The 17,321-nt window shown below is 38.6% G+C and overlaps 1 protein-coding gene across 1 annotated transcript in view; it reads right to left on the reverse strand.

Moving 5' to 3' along the window:
* NPAS3 (neuronal PAS domain protein 3) overlaps nt 1-17,321 on the reverse strand; it is a 1,100,928-nt gene that overhangs the window by 276,453 nt on the left and 807,154 nt on the right. Inside the window, exon 5 of the mRNA XM_036769637.1 lies at nt 6,669-6,758. Coding sequence (XP_036625532.1) covers nt 6,669-6,758 — 90 coding nt within the window. The remainder of the gene's footprint in view (nt 1-6,668; nt 6,759-17,321) is intronic.

The raw sequence follows: 17,321 nt of genomic DNA on the forward strand, positions 1-17,321 counted from the left end.
GGACAGCATGCAGTCAAATGATGCATCATGCAGTCATTTTCGGGGGGGAAAAATCAATTTCTTCACCAGGTCGCTATTTGCTTTTCAAAGTGCCCTTGTAGGCCTTCACCACCAAGCATTTATCAATTTAAATGTTGTAAATTGATAATGTGCCACTGCGCCTTGTACTGTTTCTGAATTATTTGGATACTTATATTTTCTCAATGGTCACGAAACCCTCAGAGCCTTTGTATTTGAAAGGGTATTTTTCTTTGTTACACCAAAAAGTGATAAACTTTTTTATGCTGGACATATAAGAGAAAAAAATATATATATATACATATAAGTGTGTGTATGTATATATATATGTATACACACATACACACACATAAACACAGTTGGGGAGAAAAAATACTTTGCTCCAAAAAATTGCAAGGTTATTTTTTTTTTATCTTATTGCGGGTATGTTTATTTGGAAGATTAAAAAAAATTTTTAAGGAGCCATAAGCCAAATGATAATTGCAGAGCTGCATGTGTTCACTTACTGAATGAACCCCAGTCAACAGAGCCTCAGAAAATTTTGAATACTGAATGTAAAAATGCTAACACTTAGCTCTGTCATTAGAGTCTTTCTTGTCTTGAAATAATACCTTTTTGTCTTTATATAAGTCTAGCTCTCTAGGATGCTGCCATGACAATCATGAGTTATATACCTTGTAAGAAAGGCTAATGCCACCTCTCCCTTAACCCCCCTCATCTGAAATATATATCTTTTACAAGCACAGAACCTCAACTTGATTTGCATCTAGAAAACAAAACACAACAAAACAAAACAGGTAGGGGAGAGTAGTTGAGGCTTGTGTTGCAGAAACGCAAAAGAAATACATGTGTGTTGCAAAGCATCTTAACCTCCAGTGATTTATTGGCCCTCGGCCAAGTTATCAGGGGAATCTAATTCTTCTTTATTATTCAAATAAACCACACTTGGCACCATGGTTCCCTTTCAGAATGGCTGCACAAATAGACTGAGTACTGTCATTTATTTGACCTTGTACTGGTGTGCTGGAGCTATAATTTTATTTGCCATTCTGGAGAACAAATGCAGAGAAATCCAAAATCTGGAGATATATCACCATAGGGGAAGAGGCATTCAGGCTGCATATGCCTGTCTGCTGACCCCACCACTATGTCTTTTTTTTTTAAAGACCAAAATTTCAAACAACCGTTTATCCCCGTCGCCCTTGACCTCTATCTACCCTTATTAGATCTGTGGCTGTACTCTCCCTTTTCCACAAGCTTCCTTGAAACAAAACAATTTGTAACCTTGCCTGTTTCTATCTTGTGACTGGTCTTAATGGAAAGGAAATAGCTTATATGGGGTCAGGGATGGTGTACAAAGAAGAAAAAGGGGAGATTTTCATAATGTGCTTAAGGGATCTTGGTGCCAATGGAGTGGGGGGAGGTGGAGATTAGATCTTACTTCCAGGAATCTAAAAGTAGGTATGGTTGGCTTGTTGGCCTATGGTATATTCTAGTGATATTAAAACTAAAAAAAATTAATCTAATTTATTCTAAATATGAATTTTCTTTTATACTAGGCTCTATGACAACCACAAAGCCATTAACTGTCAGATTAGTATAAGGATCATTTCATACACAGCATTGTTGGAACAAAATAGTTTAGAAAATGCTAGCATATTTGCATGTTCTCATTAAGAGTGTTTCCTCTCTGACTTCCTTGTGCCCTCTCTTCCTTAAGATAATGGGATTTAGAGCTAGAACAAGGGATCTTAGAGATCAGCAATTGTGTAGGGGGAAAGAGTCCTCCCTCCGCTGCTTATATTTGTGTGACCAAGTCATTTGATTTCTCTGGGCTTCAGTTTCATTGCCTGAATGATCTCTCCAGTTCCAAATTTATGTTTCTATGTTTTGCAGCTAGGTGGTGCCATAGTGCACAGAGTGCCTGGTCAGAAGTCAGGAAGGCGGTCCAATTTAACCTCAGAGACCTCCTAGCTGAGTGACCCTGGGCAAGTCACTTAACCCTATTTGCTTCAGTTTCCTCATCTGTAAAAATGAGCTGGAGAAGGAAATAGCAAACCACTTCAGTATCTTTGCTAAGAAAACCCCCATATAGGGTCATGAAGAGTCAGATGTACCTGAAAACAACTGAACAAGAAAATATGGTACAGAGGGCACTTCTAGATCTAAAGCTGAGTCTATGCTTTTATAAAGGACCCTTCCATCTCTAAATCCTGTGATTCAGTCCAAGTTCCCCACCTCCACCTCCCCCTGTTTTACAGATAAGGAAACTGAATCTCAGAAATATGAAGCAACCTGCCTTAAATTTTTTGCTGTTTTTTGAAATCTCCGTAGGACACTTTTTAAAAATGCATGGTCCTCCAAAATTAAAAAAAAAAACCTGCAAGGAAAATGTCATTGACTTTGCTGGTATCTGGAGTTCTACCTCCTTGGACTTTGAGAATGGTAAAGGCATTCTCTACTGGAGTGCCAAATCAGGTCTCCCAAGGAAAATTTAGTTTATAGTGTTGATGAGATTAAATTATGGTGATTCACGTGACCATTCTTATTTCTCAGATAAAAAGACAGCACTGGTGGAGGCAAATCAGCCTGTCTTCATCTAATTCTTACCCTCACCTGCCAAGGTAGCTGTGGAATGGAAGGGCTGCCATTGTTTTTGGCAGTGGAGCACTGAGTGGGAATTCTGCTTATTACCACTTGCAAAGTCTTGGACAAGTTGCTTATTAAACTAATATGCAGCTTCTTGTGCATTCATTGGGGTTTGGCTCTCTGGTTCTTTTTATTGTTGGTGGGGGGACTTTAATAAGTTAAGATTATTGTTCATATTTGCAGTCAAACTGAATCTACTTGTTTTCCTTTCTTTCTTAGTTTGTCCTGCTTCTCCTAGTTGTCTCTAGTTAAGGTGAGAACTTTGATATTGCCTTGCAATAGCTGTGAATGCCTTATCAGGGTAAAGCACCCCTTGGACAAAGTAATTTAATCCCCATGAACACTAACTACGGTTGATATCTGGGGATCTTCCCTTTAGATCAAACCTTATGCTGAGTGATTGCCAACAATTACAGAAATTACACTTATTCCTAATCTGCAACATACTTCCTAGAAGTTAAAATATATAGCTATAGCTATGTGTGTGTATATATGTATATATGATATATGCATATATTTTATATACAGATAAATAAATATGTTTATATTTCATATATACACATATGTATATCCGTTACAATGTCAAAAGGGTAGCAAAGTGGGTTCAGACATCATCAGAGTCAATTTCATTGACATCATCATAGCTGGACCAGCTCTGGGAATACTTTAACGAAAATGACTGTCATGCACATTTCTTAGACATCAGCAGCTGTTGCTCTGGCCCAACAGAGTGTAAAAGAGAAAAACTGATTTGGCAGCCTTTCCAGTAATGTAACAAAGCATGACTCAATGGATCTTTCCCCCATCCTTTCCTAGGCATATGGATTTTAAAAACCTGTATACCTCTAAACACTCCAGAAAAAAAAAAACAACAAGAAATTAGGAAAAGATAAAACTGGTGGTTTAAAATGATAGTCGCAATAACATATAACAACTTGCCAATCTGTCCTATTATTCTACAGAATCTGTGTAGGATCTGTCTTCAACATCTGAATTTGGCACTTAAACTAACAGCATCATTTACAAAGGAAAGGATTAGGGGAAGAAGATATCTTTCTTGTTCATATCTGACAATCCTCATTGGTTCCGCGTCAGTGTTAGGAATTCAACAAAATACTATCTCTTCTTCCTCTAATAATTTTCAAAAAAACTATTGATGAGAATGGAATTAAGGAGAGATTGCTTAGATATTTGCGAAGATTCCTCAAAAAAGAACAAATACTTTATGAAGCTTAACTGGGATCTGCTGGAGCACCATTTCCTTTCCTTTATTTAATTGATGAACTCCTAAGAGCCCTGAAGTGGTCACTGAAAAAAAAAAATAAGAGGGCTATTCCTCAGTTACTCACTTATGATTCCAATTTTTCTCTCAGCTTTTATTTTATTATCATGAAATAGCTAACATTTACATAGTGCTTTAAGATTAACAAGGTACTTTACATACATTACCTCATCGATCTATCCCCAAATCTTTGTTTAGGATTCCCCCCCCCCATCCCCAGCCCTGAGCATTAGTATCTGAGACTTAACATATTTGTCTAATATTCATATGACCTCAATCTTGTCTTGGATTTCTGTGTCCCGGATACCCTGATGATCATATATGTAAAGAAACCCCAGAAGGTAGTGGAGACCTTTTTGCTGCTTTAACATTTCCCTATTCTATTTGATCAATGCTGCCTAATAAAGCCTTATGCTCTACTTTTTGTCTTCACCTGTTCATTTGACAGTTTCCGCCAAAGATTCTGAGCGTGGCTCAGATGAAGGCAACAGGGTGCACGCAGTCCTTATTTTACTGGACAACCATCTACTTTAAGGAGCAACATCCAGAAATACATTTTGTCTAAAGACTAGGATTGCCTGTGCAGGAGATGCCAAATACTGTAACGTGTCCACATAACTATTTTATTAAGCAGAAGTTCAACGATTTGACACAGATTTAGGGTAAATATAGACCCGATGACTATAGTTGAAAAGCAGTGGAATAAAATGCTTTTAAGGAGAAACTAGCACAGGGTTAAAGCCAAATTTTTCTTGAACAGATGATATTTCAGATGGCCACACTATTCCAGATGCATCAATTTCCTTGAAAATCCAATCCATATATGTGCATATGCTGTGCTGGCAGGAGGACTGACTGAAATGGCCAAAACCCAAGAGCTAATATTCTTTTGGCCAGAATAATGCAATTATTATTTTCCTAGCTATCAGTCTAAGCATACAGAGCCATCTGTTATGCAAAGCAAACATACACATCTCAATTACAGAAAATGCAGTTGCCTTGACAGAATTTGGATTACACCACTAACCAGGGCTGTAAAATTTGTTTTAAGCGACTGTATAATGGATGCCTTTCAGGAGTTCCATAATTAGCATTTACCTGCTTAAGCTAATTATTCATCCTTCTTCTTTACTGGCTTATTAAACTTTGTTGGATACTATGCATAAAACAGATTAATACAAGCGTAATATAATCATAAACACCCCAGTTCTGGAGCTTGACAGTGTTAGCAAAACGGTGGCGCACCAGTTTCAAAATCGGAGAGCCTTGATATGGAGTCCCAAACAGATTAGGGCAAGGATTAAAGCCTATTACAAAACTAGGGGCTTTAATGAGATACAAGAATACTAATATTGAGTTGACAATAGCTCAGTTTCTATTTCTATCATTTGGCTTGCTAAATCCTGAAGAAAATACCATCACTTGTACATGATACAGGCAGGAGTTAAGAAAACTCATCCTGATTCTTACCAGATCACAAACTTCCCTCCTCCTACCTCACCTCCCATCCAAATATCAAATATCCTTCTTCCTTATTTGGGTATGTCTTTCTTGATTTATCTATTACACAGCAAATTCCCTGGCAACCAAGAGGTTCCAACCATGCTGGTAACCTCCTTAAAAATGATGCCAACTTTCAGGAGCAATGAGTCCAGGGTGGGCCACTGCTTAAGAAGAGAGAGACAAATTTTATCTCCATCTCTATCACCATGGGGCAAAGGGGTTAGAAGTAGATGATCCAACTTGGCAGATCATTACACAAACCTGCATGTATGTGTGTGTACATGTTTGCGCATATACATATCCTCTCCCTTTTTGGCTGTGACTCTACAATGCCAAGCATCAAAACGAAAAGGGCCAAATTCGGCCAATCACCCTGATACTTCCAAATATCCAGATGTTTGGCATTGCAAAAGATAAAACATCCAGATAATTAGCTTAATTTTTCACTTTTTGTCAGGACATTTCAGCATTCTGTTGACATAGCCTGTACTCCTCACTTAAACCATACTAAATTTCAGCTTTTTTATAATAAAAGATGAAGAAGAAGAAGCAGTATACAGGGCCTTCCCTACCACCACCCCCCCCCCCACTGCTTCCCTGCCCCCGCTATTTCCATTTCTTTTAACCTCTGACAAACATGTGTTAGTAATTAAGCGGCAAAAACAAAATAAATAACTATCTTATTTTATCAAATTGTCTTTCAGCATTAAGGAACATTTGCAAAGGCAGCAAAATATGTCCTTGCTGAAACCCTCCCCACAACACATTTTAATGGTCTCTTTCAGCATTTCTTGACTCCAAATGACTCTCTGTCATTGTGTCAGCTCCCAGGATAATGCAGGGTACTCCATAAACATCCAGTAATAGGACACCAGGGAAGCACTATTAGTGTGTCCCTCTCCTACTGGGCACGGAGGTTTCAAAGTTCAAAACAACTGAGGGAAGAAACTCCATTTGTTCTCAATAAATTAATAATGATTCCTTGGGGTGGGGGGGGCCACACAGGGGAAAGTTTTCAAGCCCAAGTTTATTTCAGAACAGTCAATCCTGACACCAGAGCTTCTCAATGAGCACACAGGAAGGGTTGGGAGTTGCCATTAAATAATACATTTGATAATTCATGCAAAGCAGAATATTCCTTGAAGAATGAAAAAAAAGCCTATGAGTGAAGCCATTCACACAATCACCTTTCAGAATTTATTTTTGTTTTACTTACTTGGGAGAGGCCTAGGTAGATGGAGACAGTTTCTGAAATGTACAAAAATTTTCCTTCTTGATTTAGTGCAAATACGAATCCGTCCAGGGACTGCAGAAGAAAAAAGGAAAAAAGATAGGTATAAATCGACTGATATTTAGCAAAGGGTCATATTGGTCGCACACTAAGACAAAAGCAAGACATGATGATTTCAGAGCACCGCTTTCTTTGCTCAGTATCTGTCCTACCTGGTGTCCCCTCACACATTTTTTTTTGGCATTGCATGGAATTCGAAGGAATAAAGTGCCTGAATTTACTGTAAAAATTCCTTTACTGGGGGTGGGGGTGGGGTGGGAGGGGAGCCTTACATTTCTGGCATGCTGATCATGAGATATTTCACAATGTATAAAATGAGAAATTCCAGATGCTATTAAATACTTCCCTTGCATTTTGGGATTTCATTGTTATTCAGATGAAAATAGCCAAACTCTCTGTTAGCCAACTTTAAGAGGAATGGAAATCGTCTTAAGGGGAGTCTTGAGTAAGAGGAAAAAAAGAAAAAAACAAATAAAGGATCACTATATGTAGAGAAAGTCAGATGTTCACTTGGGCCACTCTGCATCTCAATAATTTGTTAATTAATAGGGGATTATAGGCTATTTCCTCCATGTTTCTATGGTATAATAACAAACCGAGTCAACAGATTAGGTGCCAATATGCTGATGGGTGGCTCCATCACAGTCTCACCACTTTGATTCTTTACATGGAAAGCTCTACATTAAGGTTGAGATCCAGTTTTCATTACAACTCCTTAAATGAGGATGGGAACGAGAATGGGAGTGGGGGTGGGGGAAGGATGAGACACCACACATTAATCCGTAAGTCCTGAACCTCACTGCAGTTTCCAAATGAAGGGCTGCATTTTCAATTTGATGAATGGTATAAATCACTGTGGACTCAGATGGGAATATACCACTAAAATTGAGAATAAACTTGCTTTAAATTCTTGCCCTGCAAGTAAGGGCTATTTAATGTACTGAATCACTTCTGCACCCCTCATTTTGTGTTATTTCTCTGACAAGACATCACAAAGGTGAACATGTTCAACTTTACCACGAGAAAACAATAATTATGAAGTTATAAAGATTGGTAATATTGATAGAGGTTTTGAATCTGAAAATATATGGAATACCACATTGGCCAAGAGACACATGGAAACCTACATCTAGTGAGATCGAAAAGATTTTTTTTTTTTTAGTAAGGGGAAGATGACAGAAGTATATGCAAAATCAGAAAGAAATATACTCTTCCCCAAATCTGTCATAATTTTAGCCTCTTTAAAATATCGAATGGTATTTTCTGAGCAGTTTTATTGTTTTGCTCTCTGACTAATTTCTGCCTCTGCTGCTGGTCCCCACCTCGGGCTTACTAGTTGGGAGAAACCGTTCAAAGTCTGCATTTAGGGGGTTGGGAATACAAAAGGATAAGCCGCATGAAGAAGCAAAGAGGGTCCATTTAAAAAAAGACTAACCAATCTATATTTATAAAGTTATAAAATACAAATCTACCTAGAGTTTCCTTGTTACAACATGTGTGATGTTAAAATGTCTTAGAAAAAAATCATTTTTTTTTTCAAATGATGAGCATTCATGGTAGCCTGGAAAATGTGCTAATAGGAATCAGAGGATCCAGATTCCAAATCTACCTCTGCTGCTTACTATGTGTATGACCTTGAGCAGATTGCTTAACTTCACTAGGCTTTAGCTTCCTCATCTGTAAGGTGAGGGTCCTTTAGAGGTACCTTTCAACTCTGGATCTAGGATACTATGATTCTATCTATCAAACCTAAAATCAGGAATGGGAGATAAGTCCAGGATACAATAACAAGATAATTCATATGTTCTCATACTCCTAAAGGCCAAGGGAAGAAGGCTTGGCTTTCTCGTATTAAAAAAGATATGCCGTAGGGGTCTTAGGCACCAGAGACAGGAAAAGGACTATCAAGAAGCAAAACATCGGAACCTATTAAAAGGAAGTCATTTAAAAAACTGGCCAGCTTTGTTTTAGCAGCAAACAAACAACAGCAAAGCAGGCTTAGACACAGGTTCTAATTTCCCGGGGAGATTTCAATGAAGCTGTGTCCACATTGCACAAAAACATTCCATCATCTGAGTAACAGAAAGTCTACCAGTTTGGTGAAGACGTGGGTCACAGATTGTTCAGACAGACTGCTTGACTGGGTTCTTCCCATTTTTAAATGAAATTTTTTTTTATTCTTTCTGTTTCTCAGTCGTTTTTCAGTTGTGTCCGAGTCTCTGTGACCCCATTTGGGGCTTTCTCAGCGGAGGTACTGGAGTGGTTTGGCCGTTTCCATCTCCAGCACATTTTCTAGGTGAGGAAACTGAGGCAAACAGAGTTAAGTGACTTGCCCAGGGTCACACAGATGGCTTTTTACAGACACGAGGCATCTTGAATTTCCATATCTCAAGTTTGAGTACCTTCCAAGTAATATAATGATAATAACCACAATCATTAAATCATGGGCCTACTTCTAATAATAAGTTAATATTTACATAAAGCTTTAAGATGTACAAAAATACTTTACAAATACCTCTCACTTCTGATCCAACAACCCTGGGAGGGAGGTACTATTATTATCTCCATTTTACAGATGAGGAAACTGAGGCAAACAGAGGGTAAGGGGCTTGCCCAGAGTCACACAACTGGAGCGTGTCTGAGGCAAGATCCCAAATCGGGTCTTCCTGACTCTAGGCCCAGGACTACGAAGCTTAAGAGCCCTAGAGGAAGAGTTGACGGGCTCGTAAATCGAGAGGAAGAAGCAACCTTAGGAATCTAGCCTGACCCCTGCATTTTGTAGATAAACCGAAGCCCAGAGAGGCTAAGTGATTTGTCCCAAACTGTACAGATAGTAAGTAGCGGAGTCAGCATTTGCACTCAGTTCCTCTGACTTCAGGTGCTGTTTCCACGGAGCCGGGCTGCTCACGCTGCCATGGTTTTTCTCTATTGTGGAAATAAGCATGACTATAATTACCATCACCCCCACCTCCAACCCCATGCCAGGTTTTTTGGGGGAGGGGCATAAGATGTTAGGTAGATCCTGGGAGAAGTTCCAGAATGCCTTCAAAGCTGGTTGGAATTTGGATGTCTCTGATCTCAAGAGGGTAGGTGGGGGGAGAAAATGTTTTCATCAGTTAGACTCAGGAACCAAATGTGATTAATCTGAACGTTCTGTGGCATTAATTTTTTTTTTTTGATTTGAGAAAGCCATTATGTACTGTGCTGTTTCAATCACTGCAGGCTACTTTTTAATTTTTTTTAAACTGCCCACTGTTTTCAACAGGCGCCAATTAAGATTCTGGGGTCAAAGGGTTAATTACATCTTCTTACCCACTATGTAGAATTTTCTGATTATTAACCAAGGTTGGATTAAGATGAAAAAGAACCAACACAAATGTTAATGCTTGTCCCTCCTCCAGAAGATTTATTATAATACCATGCTGAAATCTATATGCTTTCCTCAAAGCAGCTGGAGAACAAAAAATCTTAGCAGAAATGGTAAAACAGATGTTTTAAAGGCATACAGTATCTGATTTATCAAAACAGTTTTCTTGTTATTAAAAAAAGACAGTTCTAAGCTATTCAGAGAGGACTGAAAGACGTCCTTTGTCACATCCCGGTAAGAGTATATGGTGTCCACTCTGGAAACGAGGTTGAGATGTAGACATCCTCTTATAAGACCTCTGGATAATAATGCCAGGAATTATAATTTTTATCCCCTGACATTAGTGTAGCATACAAAATGTAAGGCAACATTTCTTAACTCCCCCTCCATCCCCCCCTACCCCGAACAGCTGAGTTCCCCTAACTATATCTGTCAGACAAGGGGCTGTTACTTCGAAGTGTATGAGACTTACTGTACCATTATGATTAAAGGTATGCTACTGATGTTCAAATGCATTGCTTAATGCATTGTGTTAAATGGTTTCTATTTGTCAGTTTTGACCCAGCTATATTTGTATATTCCTTACAGCCAAATTTCACACAGTGAAATTTTACTTCAGTACCCTTAGAGGGGGAACGATCCCCATCTATCGAACTACCCTTGAAATTCCTAATTCTTTCTAGTATATTCCAATGAAGGGGGGAGGAAATCCTGTTACTATGACCTAACTCCAGTTAGAGTGAAGAATTACCAGTAGGCTAGGTTATTTTAATGACAGATTATTTTAAACTAAGCCTTCACCATCTGTTCCACCCCCTAATTATGAATGCAAAAAGAACATATTTCACAATTACATCAGTAAAAAGTAAGATATACATGATTTAAATGCATGCATGTGTTCTTTGTCCAATGCACCATGCATCTGTGATGTTCTTCTTATAATTTAGCCTCATAGTTGTCAGAGATTGGGGGAACTGGGGGGAGGGAATGCCCATCCATGATAAAGTAGATTCACTGCTATACTCAACTTTTTCCCTGGCAAACACATCTTCTTAATTAGAGTTTTTCACTGTTACGACATAATGATATTATGACAAGAGCTGAGCATTAATTTGAGGATGGTGTCTATCATCCAGCAGATATGGAGTATTAGATAACTGTTACAACAGTTTTTGCTATCATGAAGGCAAGGCAGTATGGTGTAGCAGATAGAGGTCCAACCTTGGAGCCAAGATGACATGGGTTCAAGTCCTGCCTTGGGGACATACTATAGCCACATGGCCATGGGCATATTATTCAACCTCTCGGTGTTTCTAGGAAATTCTTGAAATGTCCATCTGTATCTGTAGAGGGAATTTACATACTGGGAGTTTCCCCCATGCTGATGAAGTCAGAAGTCCTGGAACAACAAACAACAACAAAAAAGAGAGGTATGATCTAAAAAAGGCAGCTGGGTGGAGTAGTGGATAGAAGGCCATGTCTACAGTCAGGAAGACTCTTCTTCTTGAGTTCCAATCTGGCCCCAGTGGCTACAGCTGTGTTACCCTGGGCAAGTCACTTAATCTTGTTTACTTCAATTTTCTCATCTACAAAATAAGCTAGAGAGGGAAATAGCCAACCACTTCAGTATCTTTGCCAAGAAAACCCCAAATGGGTTCGCAAAGAGTTGGACATGACTGGAAAACAACTGAACAAACAACATGATATAAAAATCCTTCTAAGCCACCTGAGCAAAAGATTGTCATCAGAAATACATAATGAATCTACCAGACAGCTCCCTTGGTTTTTATTTAAAAAAAAAAAGGTAGAAGAGCTTGGGAATAAGGGAAGGGAATAAACATTTATTAAGTACTTAGTGATGAAAAGAACTTTTACAAGCATTATTTCATTTGATCATGCCCTAATCACTGAATACCACAGCATTATATGGTTTTATTATGTGGAATTAGTTCATGCTCCATCCACTATGCCACCTAGCTGCCTCTAACACAAGCTTGACATACACAAAATATCACTGGTCTATGTGGAAAAGATCATGCAGAGGTTTTCATTTCATGACACTGTTTCAACAACAGATAAAAGAGATGAGGCTAGGGAGAAAAGTTCCATGGGTTTCATGAGGCCAAACTACAGCAACCGTTGGTGAGACCCCATTGAGTAACGATGCATATCCTACCATAGCTTTTAGGAGGTGATGATAGGCTACTACTACAAGTCAGCACTCCTAGAAACTTCAAGGAGATGTTGGCCTTCACAAGTATCGAGGGACTGGACCCCAAATCTTGGACATGGGGTTTCCAAGTTGTGTTTTTGTGGTCTGGGCTTTAACGATCAATGTGCAAAAACAAAAGCTACATTTATGGAAATAATCCAAAAAGAGTGTATTTTTCTAAAAATAGATAAGAGCTGGCATCAAAAAGGTTTGGGCTTTATTTAACTCTTAGGAATTTCTAAAAGCATTCTGTTTACCATGTCATTTTTCTTCCCTGCATGATGAACCAAGTATACAAGGGATAGTAGTTTCATATTTTAATGCACAAGCAACTACCTAAAAATGGTGACCAAGTTTGGGGTTCTATGGAGCAAAACCCTGCCTAATCACATAACCAAACTGCCATAACTTGGATTCACAGATCCTACTTTCCCATTAATAAAGAATGATTATTCTTATTAGGAACCTAAAGTAGAGAACTATTACAAGTCTATTCTCAAATAAGGTGCTTAAATGGTAGGGATGATGGTGAGATGGGCAAATGTGAAAACAGGAAAAATCAAATCAGACTAAGATGCCTGCTTTCCGAGCAAAGAAGTATGGGTGTGCTTTTTATTCATTAAAATTCCATGTTGCAGGAGTATGGACCAAAGTGTTGACCTTTCTTCTCTGGAATGCTAGTTCAACAGAGTCTTGAGTGATGTGTATTTTCTAGTTTTGGCATCAGACAAAATGGACGACAGATTCCACTATAAAGACACTTTATGCCATGTGGTTTAATCATACATTTGTTTGCTCAACCAGGATTGGCATTTAGTGTCTCCCATTTGGGCATGTGTGATCAAGGGCGTACAAACTAATACTGCTTCAGGTAGAGAATATTCTCACTTTGCTTGGCATGAGATAGAGGAACAGAAAATACAGCTGACAAGACTGCAAGTTAATATGTAGACATGTACCATTTGGGCCCTTGCAAATGGATGTTCAATTCTTTGTGACCCCATTTGGAGTTTTCTTGGCAGAGATACTGGACGGGTTTGCCATTTCCTTCTTTAGTTCATTTTGCAGATGAGGAAACTGAGGTAAACAGGATGAAGTGACTTGTCCAGGGTCACATAGCTAGAAAGTGTCTGAGGCTGGATTTGAACTCAGATCCTCTTGACTCCACTCTCAGCATTCCATCCACTGTGCCACCTAGCTTACCTGGATGTCCTATGGCACATCAAACTCGATGCATCCAAAACAGAACTCATTATCTCCAGCTCCTTTACATCCCCAAATCTTTCCTCATCCTGTACTTCCCACTGTTATTGAGGTCACCATCATTCTTCTCATCACTAAGGTGTGCAGCATTGAGTCATTCTCTACATGTCTGTCAGTTCCCCTACTTTCCCCATACCGCTCACATCTAATTAAACACTAAGTTTTATGGATTCTGCTTCCACAACATTTCTCACGTCTCTGTCTTCTTTCCTTCACATATACGGCCACTGCCCAAGTTCAAGTGTTCAACTACTTCTACTCAGAAAGTTGTGAAACCTCAAAGTTATTCTCCCTGCTTCCAGTCCCTCCTTTCTCCTATCTGTCCTCCATGTAGATGAAAAATCTTATTTCCTAAAGAGTCTGACCATATCACTCCTCTGTTCAAGACATAAACTCTTTTGTCATTTAAAGCCCTTCAAGATTCGGCTCCAGTAGGTCTTTGCAAACATATTGTATACTTTCTCCTTTATACATTTTACATTCCAGGCAAACTGGTTTACTTACTGTTCTCTGTACAAAATATTCCATCTCCCATCTCCATCCATACCTTTATGGGAGCTATGCCCTGGGAGAGAAATGTACTCCCTAACTCCTTCTGTCTTATAAAGTATTTAGCTTCCTTCAGGGCCTAGCTTGAGTGCTACCACCTACATGAGGCCTGCCCTCATATGAGTATGCTACCTCTACCCCTACCCCTGCCCAAGGAAATTACTATTTGCTTTTTACTTATTTTGCATGTACTTATCCATGTCTATATCCATGTCTATATCTTCTCCTCCAATTAGAATATAAGCTCTTTGAAGGCAAGGACTTTTAAAATTTTTGTCTTAGATCCTCAATATCTAGCATAGTGCCTAGCATATAGTAAAAATGTTTACTGAATTGATTATTTCTGATTGTTTATCCTATATCCTCTTCTCCTCAATCCACTGGGCTCTGAGTTTTTTGTTAAGTGAATAGATAGATCAAAGATGGCAACTCTCTCTTTTTAGTACATGGTGATTTCTCGGCCATGCACTCTGGCCAGCTCTCACTATCTTTTAAGTTATTTGCAGGGAATAAAAACACACTACCCAAAGAAGAAAATAATAAAAGAATCTATATTAGCCTGTTTGGATAACGATTCCCTCTATGCTATAAACACCTTTAGAGAAGGAGTTATTTTTGGTATGTGCTACAAAATGCCATCTATAGTGCCCACTGTCCTCAAATTTTGACATTCTAACTGCTGTTAAAGAAAAAATTGAAATTAAATGAGATGTTTGGAATTTACAAAATCACTAAAAATGGGAATTAATAATTAATTTTGATAAAACTTAAACCCTTGAGGTTAAGAAATCTTCAGCCTGGGATAAAACAGATGTTAGATGATTGCACCTGCCTGTGAAATAAGATATGGTAGTTCCATTCTATTTTGCTCATCTATCCAGATGACAAGGAAAGGATCTAAGCTAGCCTATTTGTATAAAGATTCAGTCTAGGAAAGTTAGAGAGAACTTTGCTCCAGGGAAGATATAAGAGTTTACAAGTATGAAAACATTTTTATGCCCTGTGGGGTGATACTATCATAGCAGAAGATGGAGGGTGAATTCTAGAATTCTGGACAAAATGTTAACAGAGGACTGTGGCTCCCTTCAGGCATAACACTGTTGCTACATGGCTATTCCAACCATACCACGGGATCAGTTATCACCTTGACCTCTCATCTTTGCCTAGTGATTCCAATTTAATCAATTTGGGGATTTTTTTTTTATCCAGGAAAATGTTCACAATGATGTAATGGAAATCAGTAGAGAAATATAATTTGTAGAAATTCACTTTATAGTGAATTCAGTGGCCAATACATGTTGTGAAGGATACCTGTATTCACTGATAATGGCAGAAGTGATACTGAGGAAGAGGACAAATGAACCACGATGAAGTACATCAATGTTTACGGGAGAAAGGGTAATTCATTCATTCTTTCTGTCTATCTGTCTGTCTATCTATCTATCTATCTATCTATCTATCTATCTATCTATCTATTTTTGAGCCTGTGCCTTCCTATCTTGGGCAGTTAGGTGGTACAGTGGATAGAGTGCCAGCCCAGGAGTCGGGAAGACTTGAGTTCATATCTGGCCTCAGATACTATCTGTGTGACCCTGGGCAAGTCACTTAAGCCTGCTTGCTTCAGTTTCCTCATCTGTAAAAATGAGCTGGAGAAGGAAGTGGTGAAACACTCCAGTATCTTTGCCAAGAAAACCCCAAATGGGGTCAGCAAGAGTTGGACAAAAGTAAAAAACAACAACCTCTTATCTTACCCCATCTGGAAGTGCAGCGGCCATTCATGAACCTGATCCCGACATGGAAGTCTTAACTTGGTCTTTTTTTTCCAACCTAGGTCAATTCACCCTCTATGCCTGGGGGCTACTGGTGCTGAACTTAGTGGAGACACCCAGTCAGCTTTAGCCTGACTGCAGCTCATGACTCCCAGACTCAAGCTATCCACCATACTCATTTTCTCCAGCAACAGGGAACTATTGGCATGTATCACCTTGAGTGACTCTTAAAGTCATGCCTTTTCCAAGAATATAAAAGTAAAAACAAAAGCTTTGCTCACCTATTCCTATAGGTAAAGAGTTTGTAGAATGAAAAGTAACAAAGATTAAAGAATCCTGTAATGAATTTAACATATTAAAAGACCATTTGGAGAACTGAGATATTAATCTGATGCATTCATGTGAATTTCCATTCTAAAAACTATTAGTATACCCAGAGGAAAATATTGTTTTTTTTTAAATCTGTGGACAGAAGAACCTGATTGCTAGAAATGTGGTTTAGAACTTCTAGCTCAGGGTAATGACTAGGCCAAGAAAACTCTCAATTTTCACTTAAAGAAATGACTGTGTTCTTTACTCCCTGTTTTATCTATCAGTCCCTTAATTAATAACTAATTTTTCCTGAATCCATATAAAGCTATAAGTAACATGGACCTATATAATAGAAAATAACATTTAATTTCAAAAATCAACAAAGCCAGGGATTGTTTTTTTTTTAATTTCTTTCCCAAGTAATTGCTTGGTTCTTTTGTGGTCTACATTTGTAATGTTGATATCTCTATATTGGTTTTCTGTGTATTCCAAGTGCTTTGAGGCTGCCTTGCTTCACTGCCTTAGCTCCAGAGCTTATTCCATACAAAGCAGGGATACACATTTCTATGAAAATCAATTATTCTGATGGAATCCGAGGACTGGTCCTGAATGATTTCAGGATAAACAACTCAGTTTACCACCAGAGAATACTGCTGCTATGATGACCTTCTACTTTTATTTCTTGGCCAGATGAGGGAACTAGGTAAGAAGATCCTATATAGATAAGTTGTCAACATAACCCTATTCCCATTCTAGGATCTGAGCAATATTAGATACGGCTTCCTCTCAACCTCATTCTTCCCCCCCTCCTCTCCACTCCGGTTCATGATTAATGACCGAATACTGTGGTAAAGAAGACTAAATTCTGCAGTTTGATAACATATCAACTTTTTTGGTCTAGACCAGAGGCTTCATTGGTAGAGGGAATGAAACTTCCTTTACCAATAATAGATTGGCACTTGCTGTATAATTTATAACCTTAGAGAGTTGCCCAGGGGCACTGAGAGGCTAAATAACTTACTTGAGATTCCATAGTCAAGATGTGTCAGAGGCAAGATTTGAACCCAAGTCTTCTTGGTTCCAGAGACAGTTTTCTATCCACTGTG

The sequence above is a fragment of the Trichosurus vulpecula genome, chromosome 8 (assembly GCF_011100635.1).
Source record: "Trichosurus vulpecula isolate mTriVul1 chromosome 8, mTriVul1.pri, whole genome shotgun sequence".
NCBI classification, from domain to species: domain Eukaryota; kingdom Metazoa; phylum Chordata; class Mammalia; order Diprotodontia; family Phalangeridae; genus Trichosurus; species Trichosurus vulpecula.